Here is an 11,223-nt window from a genome sequence, read left to right as displayed (position 1 = left end):
AGGCCAGGCGTGCTCTGGCAGGACCCCGCTGCTCGGGGCAGCCATGGCCCGGCACTAAAGCAGTACTAATGTCCTGGTTGTGGAGAAATACAACCCACTGTGCCAAAAGATGTTGACGCTGACTAAACCTGAGCGTGCCTGTAATGCAATTTGTGATGTTAACCTCAGCAGATACCAGCTATAACCCGACTACTGCCACCGCTGCCTCTGGACCTACCCGACCTGCTCCCTTGGAGAGGAACAGCCTTGAAATACGCTTGATTTTAATATTTCTGGTATTCTTTAGTGGGTGCTTGGATGGCTCTGTGCTGCACGGACGGCCCCTCTGCCCTCGCCTTGTCCAGACGGCTGGATACAATCACAATACCATCCTTGGCACTCCATACATTATTCTGTGGCCGACTACAGGATCAAACACAGCAGACAAGAACACGGGGAAGGGCATCATTAACGCAACCCCGGTTCTCCACACTGCTGGCCACATTAAATAATGGACAATTTTTGCGCTAGGAAAAAAGGGGAAAAGGACTGTAATTATTTAGAAGGGTCTGAACGTGGTTTGTTTGCTAAATACACAGGTTTTCTGCTGACCAGTGATGAAGTTAGCATCTACCTACATTATTGGCAGCCAAATTACTCAAAATGAGTCCTTTAATCCAAACAGCTGCTAGGTTTGCTGGTGGCATACGAGCCTCAACGCTCCCACTCGCAGTGTGAGGTGACGAGAGTCTCTGTTTCAGGTTGGTGGTGTACAAACACACACGCACACATTAGCGCTGCACATGCGTGACCAACACCACTACACACCCCAGGAACCCCCAGCCACCACTTTTCTGGCACTTCACCTCCTTCTCCGCACAGAGGAATCTGCAGTAAAGGAAGCGTTCCCTGCCATTCCACTTGAAAGTTCACTTGGGGCACACGTTATGTGCCAGCACGAGTTGCTCTGGATGATCCAGCTGGACTTGAAGGACTCTACGTGAGTATTTTGTCTAAGTAAATAGGATAAACCGATCAGCTCTAAGTTACTGCTTCTGCACCCACATCCCTGCCGTTCCGCACTGCTCCGTCCCTGCTCATCCACACATTTTGTGCTATCAGTTCACACAGCTTCAGAATGAGAGCAGGTATGATTTCAGAGGAGGAGCCCTGCCAAGACCCGTGCAGGAAACAAGAATGGGAACCAGATCCCCTGCCTTGTGCCTTATCCAGGCATCCACCCTTCCAGACAGTTCTAGGGCTCAAGAACTGGGCTGCTATTTAAACAGGTCAGTGCTCTGAGGGCTCTTGAAAGCCGGGATGATTTGGAACTGAAGGAAGAGCATTCTTGTGACATGTTGGTGCCATCAGCAAGTCAAAAAAACCCACAGATTTTTGGCAGGCAAGTCAGTGAAGGCTTGAGATCCCTATTTTGACATGGTGTCAGAAGCATTACTAAAGAACACAAAACTAAAGGGGTGGCCACTCCCTTTCCCAGAAGTTTGTTCCTCGCTCTCCAGGACCCCCCAAATTAATGATTTTCAATATTTTTTTTTAACTTGAGTATTAAAACGTCTAACTGCCCGCTGTTGGGAGGCACCACCACAGAAGCTCTGAGGCTCACGGAAGGCTTGGACAGAACACCACAGACCTGCAGCGCACTGGGCTAAGAGTTCCTGGGGAGAGAATGGCCTGTGGCAGCTGAAAGAAAGATTAAATTTGGCTACTGCTTCCCAGCGGACGTCAGTGCCTTCGCAACCCAGGACTGTGGATTCATCCCCCTGCCAGTTCTTGCCCTGTGTCCTCTTCAAGTAAAAGCCAACTCTCATGCATGCTACTCACACAGATTTGTGTCACTGCAAAGCTCAACCCCACCACGGCCTCTGAAAACTATCTGATGCATCTAAGAAATAACTTGGTTCCTTTAGACAAAGATTGCTTTTAAAAGCAAAGCTATCGAAGCAAGCGGGAAAGCTTGGCTTTTCCGAAGCGTGCATCACTCCGCGGCAGCTCCTGGAAAGGCTCTGAACAGTGGCACCCAGCTCACCGCCCAAGTCCATCCACGTCTGGTGCCACATCCAGACGTGCAGCTCCTGCGCAGAGGGAAGCTCTGCGAATCAGGGCCGCAGTAACGGCTCTCCCGCTCCGCTCTACTCTGCACTACCGGCCAGTTTCCTGATGAGGCTCCTGTAACGGATTGCTCTGTCAGGAACACATTCCATTTTAGCCAGTGATCTGATTATCTGTCTCAGACTAAAGCAGGACAGCCTGATTTGGTACCAGAGAGGGACCCATCCAAGGGAAACACGCTGCCAAGTGCAGAGGTGTGCTGCTTCGCCGACAGCACTACTCCAATGAGTATGTTACAGGAACGCTTTTGGATGAAGCATCTCCCAGATGAAAAGTCCAAGAGAAGCTCTGACTTGGTAGTTGTACTAAAAACCTTGTAAGCGACACCAAGAGAACATGACAGTAATTCTCTTCCTGATAGACAGCCCGGCTAAAACACCCTCCAGTCTCATCCTCCACGTTCCTCTGCCTCCTGCCTCAACTGTTCACGAGAAGAGTTGCCACAACCCATCTCCACACACCAGAACGACAGGAGCGTTTCCTCTGCCAGAGTGTACTCCAAACTTACCCTTTACACCCATCAGACTAGAGGAAATCACAGGCAACTTCAGCAACTGGTGAACTGCAACTCAAAGAACTTTAAATGTAGTACAGAGCAAACCAACCAGCATTTCCAGAGCACTGGGCGATGCTGTGAGGAGGGAACCCTGACTGTCCTTGAGGAACAAAGGCAAACCCAGTGGTGGGCATTGCTGCTTCGCTTGCGGAGCCTGGCACTCTCCGCTCTCCCCCGGTCCTCCGAGAGATGGCTTGTGCTATTCTTGTAAGCAGAGGTGTATTATTCCTCCCGCAAAGGAACACTGCAAAGTGTACTTTTAACACTCAAAGTGAGCATGGCAGAATCCTCTCAAGAAGCCAGACTTCACGGTGATTCCGGCGCAGCACAATATGTGCTTCAGCAGAGAGCAGACTTTTGTTTTAAAGGATGCCAGAGACATGAAGCACTGACACCCAGCTCTGAGAACACGAGCATCTATGGACTAGCAGAAAAAGGGCAAGAAGCTCCCAGCAGAGCAGACACTAACTCAGCGATGCAGCAACAAAAGCCATGGACTCGAAGCAATAATTCCAGTTTAGATTATTTCTATTATTGCTGTGGTAACAATACTTTGTCAGGACAGAGTGCTGCTTAAGCGTGTAACAAGAAACCTCCAGGAGCTTTGTACTCGGTGAGCACCATCCCCACTGCTCAGGGTGACACCAAACACCAGGGGAGCAGCCACAGTTCTGCTTTAGATGTTAAGATGATGATAATCAAAATACTTGCTCCTTTCCTTGGGTATCTGCTACTCGCTCTGAACAACAAAGGTCAGTACGTGGGGGAAGTCGTCTAGCCCCGACAGTTCTTTCTGCAGTGCCCCAAGTCACGGCTGTGATTTCATCGCATAACTTAACAGAAACGCTTTTTTCAAAGCCAGAATGTCACAAGTGTTCTGCTGCTACCTTAATGCAGCCGCACACTGGGACCATTTTTCTGCTTGCTCCAATAGATTTACGCAATGTCATAAATCACCGCACCGTAATAGTTCACTCTTAACAAGTAAAAAATGTCTGACACTTTGAGTGTTACTATAATTTTTTATGGCTGGAAGTGTACAGAGATCAAAGTTCTCTGGTTTTTTTAGGCTCGCTCTGTGCATTCAGACAAGCCTGTGGCAGAGGGGGTTTCGCCACATGTCTAAATGTAAAGTCTCAAGGATGTCAGGAGGAGAAAAGAAAATTACCCAATGTCACGTTTCCAGCCCTTCTTATGGCCAAAGCAGAAGCAGACAGACTTGAAAAGAAAACTTTCTCGTAACTTTATATGCTGCTACTGTTCCCTCTGGATTCCCCTGCAAATGAGTCAAGAGCTTGAGAGATACTTTTCTGGTAACACACATAAACAGATAAATAAATTATCACAGGCTGAGGACAATTTCAACATCTGGGAGCCAGCTCAGGCCTGTCAAGCAAGTCACAGACACTCAGGGACAGGAAAGATCAATCTTCAGCCCCCGATTCCTGTGCCAGAGAGCAGGAACTACATCACCCACCCTCTATAGGAGGAGAATTGTGTATTTATAAAATAATCCGCTGTTTTCATACTCAAGGACATTTATATTCATTTATTTTATGGAGGGGGAAGCATTCTCAAAATACAGCGATTTGAACGACCCACAGGTTTGTCTTGACTATCCACTCGATCGGGGTTTGGATTTTCCATCGGCGTGGCTGTGCAGGAAGCTGAATTCCCAGAATCCAAAAGGAACAGGATTTGTAATAAAATGCAAGAAACTGCAGGAGCCATAGCTCTGAGTCTGCCAGACTAAACAACCCCGTGTCCAAACGCTTACATTCGCACACCGACAGTCCCTGCACCCAGTGCCCCTGGGCCACCAAAGGCCCATTAACTCGTCCAACAGCCAGACCTGGGGCTGAAGAGCTGCAAGTCCCGACTGCCACCGGATCACAGCGGCTGCAGGGGAATCACCTCAGCCTCTTTGCCTCAGTTTGTTCATCATGAGGACAACCCGTTCCTGACCACAGCCAGACTCAGTGCACATGGAGGTACAGGTGATCTTCATCCGGGATGCTGAAGTTAACGCTTCAGACACACACGCCACAGTTCTACTGCTCACGGGTTCTGGCCCAAACCCAGCTGCAGTTGGAACCGCTGTGCCGAAGCCCCCCGCGCCTGCTCTGCCAGCGGCAGAGGTTCCCTCGGAACTGCTTACAACCACGCAGGACTCTGTAAAACTTGGCTTGAGTTACTGTGAGACAGCTCGATCAAAACAAACTGCAAACGGAGCCAGGACTGGCACGGCGTGCATGCCACGGATCTGCTCTTTCATCCCGTCAGCTCACCCTCACAGCTGGGAGTTCCAAGCCCCACTGCAGCCCAGCCAGCCGGCTCACGGCACTGCCAGGCCCTGGCTGCTCTGCTGTGGTGTGGTGCAGTGTAGCACCAATGGCGTTCTGGGTACACCAAGGAGCACGGTGACAGCACACGTGGCCACAACTCCCCTCCTTCAGCTGTCTTCTCACTCTGCCTTCCCCACATCATGCTCTAACCCGTTACTCTTAAGCCGGCAAGGGAAGGACTTCCTCACTGGAGACACACGAGGGACTACACCTCTGTCTCCACTCCTTAACACCTTTGTTATTACATCAGCGTTCCTCCACAACCACCAGTCCTCTCTTGGTTCTAAAGCTCGGCACCTGCAAACAGTCCCTTTCACCTGAGAGGGAGACAGAGCCGCATTTCCCCGTATATCTATTCCCTTAACGAGACACCACCACCATCTCTTATAAAATACCTCCTTGTGTTAATAACTACGCTAAAGAAGAGACACCTGTCCCATTTGGTTTCCTTCCACCCCTTAGAGAAGTGGTTTTCACTAATTCACTCAAATGAGGTGCCAGTTCGGTATTCCAGCTCTCGCATGTGAAGGCCACTTGTTTGCTCTTGATATTGTGGGTACAGGAAGACAACGGTGCTGCTTTAAGTGCACTTTTTAACCAGCAACTCGGTACCTATGGAGACTGTCCCCGCTCGGCACCACCATGAGTAACAGCTTTGGACAAAGCCTCTCTTTGCTGCTACCCTCCTTCCAACAGCAGCAGCTGAAGCTTCACCATTTCGAGCGTATGCCACATGCGTCCCCTCCTTCACATTCTTCAGTCCCTCTTTTCACCACACCCCACCTTACTCCAGCACGTCCTCAAGAGGCCTCCTCTGCTCCCAACACTTGACCTCTGAAACTTGCCTTGTCCATCAAGACACGTTAACTTGCAGAGCTCTTCTGATTTGTCTGAGAACTGTTTGAAACTGTGAAGAAGAATGCAATTCAGCCTGCAGACACCTCGCTTCCATTACACCCATTACACAACATTTTCTGGAGTCTCTTGGCATTACTGTGCCAGTTACCGAAAACGTCCTGTTAGCCAACAGTTTTTTCCATGGAGTAATGACTGTCTGTAACAGTATTTCAGTCAGCACTGAGCTGTTACGGTAAAGAGATGCAGCAATCTGAATCAGCACAGGAGTCCTCCACTTTCTGTACACATATGATGTTGGAGCGGACGCCTAAGAGATAGGAAAAGCCAGTTCTCTTACCTCATAGCCAAACTGGAGTTCATCTGAGGTCAGCATAATGATGTCGTCATCAATCGCCAGCACGGCTTCTGTTTCGATCTCATCGTAGGGGAAGAAGCGGTTACTCAGTTTGTTTTCTGCTGTTCTAACAACTTTCAGGGGAACACGGATCTTTGGCCAGAGTGAATCTAGAGAAAAAAATGAGAAGAAATGGCATTCACTGTTATACTCCACTCTGAACAAGGCTGCACATCTGCCTTAGCCTCTACAAGAGAGACACGGACGTACTGGAGAGAGTCCAGCAAAGCGCCGAAGGTGATGGAGGTACTTGCAGCACCTCTCCTGTGAGGAAAGGCTGAGATTTAACTGCTCACGTAAGATGCCAATACAGCCGAGAGCTGCACACTGTGTGGAGACACCAGGGTCCAAATGCTGCTTTGCTGGGAACACAAACTGGTGTTTTCAAATCATAGGAAGGGTCTTCAAAGACAGCTTTTCTTGGAGGTGTACTTCAGAGAGAAGGATTGCCACGCACGGGCAGCCAAGAGAAAGGAGGAGGAAACAAGACTGATATTTACTGGCAAAATCTGTGTTCTGTGTCCTACCCTGAAGCTTTTCCTGTGAGACTGAAATAGGGGCTGTAAAATCTAGCCTTATCTGGGTGGTCTTACAAACCACAGCCTGCATCTGACATGAGTGTTGGTTCTACTCACCTCTTCTCCTTCCAGGAGAAAGCAGAGCCTTCATCAGCCCAAACACCGACGCACACTCAAGTGGCTTGTGACATGAGTAGCCAGTTGGCAGGATTCAACCACACTACTGCTGGGCTCGAGTGAAGCCACAGCCAGGCAGCAGCTGGGGAGACACTGCAAGAGCCTTGGGGCCACCACAAAAATGTTCCAGAGCCAAGGGCTCCAGTTAGAGTGCAATGAGCTCGTTTTATTTTCAGCATCGTGAGGTCTTTGAAATCCCCTGCTTGAACAAAAGTCTGGAACAATGATTCCCGTAGGACACCACTGAAATGTCAAAGTTTTCCACTTGCTCGGCAGCCTAACCCCAGGACACAGTAACGCAGAACGATGGGAACCTCTTATTGCTAATTAGCACTCTCAAGGCACCGGTTTCTTACTGGTTTGCCCCACGACAGGCAGGTACCCATATTTACAAGATGATTCCAGGTGCCTCACGAAGACATCTATCATGGCCTCATAAATGTTTAACATTTGCAAGCTCCAAAAAGACCTTAAGGCTAATTACCTATAAGTGTCCAATTGCAATTCCAGTATTGGCATCGAATAATTTCAATCAGCCTGTGAGATCCTCAAAATACTGTCACCGGTGTTCCAGCAGCTATCAAAACTGCCACGTGTGTACATTTGTGTTTAGAAGTATCAAAGCTGACACTTTACACATGGAGCACGTGATTTCCTGAGGCCTGGGGAAGTCTCTCCAAACGGCCAGTTCTCTGTTAGTGGAAAATATTTGTGCTTGGAGCCACACAGCACAGCTCTGTTTTTCCAGGCTCTGTTCAAAACAGGTGCTCTCTGCGCACACCACCATGTTTTCGCTGGTGGATGAGAAGGCACAGAATTCCTCTGACACACACCAAAACACAACAGTGGTTTCTAGGGCATTAATTAGAGCCTGGTTTTGTTAGGCTGGGTTTAAGCTAAATTTCTGAAACAAATGTGACAAAACTTTGGGGGAAATTCCTATCACAGACTATTTCCTTGAACTTCCAAATGAGCAGTTTTGATGGATACAAATGAAAGGGTGCAAGTGTTTGGCTGATGGAGAAGATGAAGAAACATCCTGCCTATGCAAATATTCCCAGCAGCAGCAGGCACTTGGACCACAATGTTTATTTTAACGGATGGAGAGTGAGTGAGAAAAAAATTGGGGTTTTTCCTGTAATGTTTCAAAGCTTTTAATCTTCTAGTTAATCTCACAGATGCAGTCAGGGGCCTGCTGACATTGCTGCGGGGTTGACAGGCTTCTCACATGTCCTGAGTGGCTGGAATATACACGAACCTTGGCCAAAGACACCGAGCAGAGATCCCGTCCCCTGCACCCAGAGCACGCTGGCAGTCAGCGAGATGGTTCCTGCTGCAATACACTGATACTCTGCCTTGATTTCAAAGGAGACATTAACTTTCTAATTAGAAATCTCAGCACCTACCTAACAGTAACGCCATGATTTGGCATTGTAACAGCGGCAATGCCATGAACTGGACACACACAGCCGTTTTAAACGATGGGTCTCAAGGCATTTTATCTACGACCTTGTCGCTGTGTTCATTTTGTGGCCAGGGAAACCGAGTAGCAGCCAGGAAGGAGCTGCTCCCATAAGCTGTGTCTGGTCAGCGTCCCAGCTATGGCAACCATCTGCCCAAGGAAAAGAACCGAAACACTGGCTTTAGCGCCCATTGATTTCCGTTTATTCCTGGACAAGCTGGTGAGACAGCCCCGTGACATCAGTCACTTCAGCAGGTACCAGTCACCTTGCGCTCCCTTCGTACTCGGGGAGAGAAAAAGGGAACTTTCCAGTCCAGAGTTCGATTAACCCACTGCCCTCTCAGCTGCTTCCTCTACGTATCATCGGCCAACGCGACAAAAGCTTTGTCAGTCACATCAGAGCTGCACCCACCCCTTATGCCCTCCCCATGCCCGTCCCCATCCCACAGCATGGCAGCAAGCCCAGCCACAGCCTCTCTGCAGGGAGACCCCCAGTCAGCCTCGAGGTTCCTGTGACAGCCACCACCCCGAGCTCACCCTGACCGAGAGAGCTCGTCACTCACACCTCACGAAAAGCTGAGGACCAGCCAGAACAGGGGTTTACCTCATGGAGTGCTGTGTTTGTTGGGGGCGGGGAGCAGCACCTTCAACTTTGTACGATGTTTAGAACAGAGGATCTCATTTTCACTCTGTTTACCGGCACCCGTACATAAGCATTCATTAACCACACCCCAATGTCAACTGTAGAATGTGCAGGTTCTTCAGAAGTTTCCACTCCTGGGGACAGACTCCCTCTATTTCAATGCATGTTGCTCTGATAACAATGACACGTTCAGTCATAATATTTTTCTGGCACTGACAGGGGGAAGAAAGGAGCAGCCACATGCCGCGTTTGGGTGGCACCAGGTCAGCTCCATCTCCAGAGACCTCCCCCCGATTCTCCAGTTACCACACACGGTCACCTAGGGGAGCCAACTCGGCTGCCCTTCACCCAGCCCTCCCACCTACACCTTAGAACCAAACAAAAACACACTGAGTTTTGCAACAATGAAAGCCAGGATGTGCTGCTGTGCCCAAGCGTGCCCCTTCCATGGGGAGGAGCGGGAAATGGGCCTCGATGCCCGGGAAGGGAAAGCACCTCGGCTTCACTGTGACTGATTACAGTGAGTAGCCGTAAAAGTGCAGATACTACTGTAGGGTAATAAAGCAGCCTTTATCAGTGACAGTGGAGCACAGCGCAGACTTCAAACCCATTCCTTGCTCTAATCCATCAGAAACTTCCTGGCTTTAACGGGCTATAAACAGCAGAAGCTTTGAAGTCCAAGGATTAGGCTCCCTAACAGACGGACGGAACGGGTGGCTGGCCAAAGAGCCAAGTGGAATGTCCCGCACGGACCTGGAGTACAGCCCTTCACGTAACCAGCCTGACCTCTCCCCAGCCACAGGCCGAGAGTGCACAATGGTTACACTGGCAACAGAGGGACAAGGGAGGCTGGGGACAGGGAGTTACCTGCTTCAGCACAACGCTCAGGCTGATGGAAGGGCAGCGCTGCCTGCACCTTCAGCTCAGCGCCCAAAGCCACTATTTCGAGCTCCACAGGCTTTATTTTTTTTCTTAAACTAGTTTATGACTTCAATGGTAATTGAGGAAGAAAAGAATTAAACACACTTTAATTGTCAAGAATTTCTACATGCCAGAGTAACAGAATGATTTAACCCAAAAAAGATCACTCCAATGCTTCGGGGCTCTCCTGTGTCTCAGGCTGACTCAAGGGGAACGGGTTAAACCCACCTGCATTCAGTGCTCACGCAGCTGAATGGAACACTCAGCATTGCTCCCCTAGAACAAAACGCCTCACTGCAGAAACTCCAGTCACCATCCTTTGCTGCACAGCACTCCTCACTCCCAAGGGCTGCAGAAGGATTAATAAACCAATACAGCGAGGTGTTCAGCACAGCAGCAGTGCAGAGCACTTCGTGAAGCCAGCAGCAAAGCTCCTCTGCTGCAAACCAGAGCACACTGCCAAGGTGGCAGACGAGCCGAGCGAACGGCAGCAGCAGGGTGGCTCTGGGAAGCTGTCAGGAGATGCTAAATGGAGACAAGTGGGCAGGGATTAATTTTTACATCGTCTCTTGCCGCTACACAGGATAGCGAACTCCACAGAGCAGAGCAGCTGAAGCCTATGGAAAGGGAATTACACAGCGAGGAAACCCAACGACAGGAGAATCTCCAGTATGGTGGTTTTTTGAACAAGTTTTCCTGGAAGGCAACACTTCTCGACCCGCTTTTCTTTCCCCAGGGCTGGGAAAAAAGGGAGCCGGTGGGAGACAGAGCAGCCATGGTGCTGCTTTGACCCACACTTGTCCTAGCAAACAGTCTGGCAGCAGTGGGATGACCGTGACGGAAGGGTGTCTACAGAGAAAGACAAACTGGAGATGGTCTCTTCTTACCTCCCAAAATCAAGTGAAGGACAGAACCGTTTCTCTAACTATGGTGCCTGTGCCCTTTGATTCACCAGTTAGCAGCAAAAGCACTGCTGGGCTTTTTTCTTATAATCTACTTCATCTTCTCTCATTTCACCTTCAAAAATATTGCTAAAAGAAATAAATGCAAAGGTATGTCTCCACACCTGCCACAGCGTCTTACCTTCTGGGGGATTCTTATTCTGGTTGTTCCAGACGACCAGCAGTTTGGACAGACTAGGGACTTTGGAGACCTCCGTGATGACGCGGAAGAGGCTCTCCACCCGGTCGTAGGTCAGAACCACAGCCGTGAAACCCTGCGACTGAGGCGGGATCAGCGG

General features: G+C 49.6%; 1 protein-coding gene across 1 annotated transcript in view; it reads right to left on the bottom strand.

Moving 5' to 3' along the window:
* EXT2 (exostosin glycosyltransferase 2) overlaps positions 1-11,223 on the bottom strand; it is a 54,699-nt gene that overhangs the window by 8,566 nt on the left and 34,910 nt on the right. Inside the window, exons 9-10 of the mRNA XM_010136974.1 lie at positions 11,067-11,223; positions 6,206-6,372 (exon numbers count right to left, since the gene is read on the bottom strand). The exon at positions 11,067-11,223 is cut by the window's right edge and continues 10 nt beyond it. Coding sequence (XP_010135276.1) covers positions 6,206-6,372; positions 11,067-11,223 — 324 coding nt within the window. The remainder of the gene's footprint in view (positions 1-6,205; positions 6,373-11,066) is intronic.

This window comes from Buceros rhinoceros, unplaced genomic scaffold, assembly GCF_000710305.1.
Source record: "Buceros rhinoceros silvestris isolate BGI_N320 unplaced genomic scaffold, ASM71030v1 scaffold34375, whole genome shotgun sequence".
Classification (NCBI taxonomy): domain Eukaryota; kingdom Metazoa; phylum Chordata; class Aves; order Bucerotiformes; family Bucerotidae; genus Buceros; species Buceros rhinoceros.
This window is presented reverse-complemented; position numbering and strand designations above follow the sequence as displayed.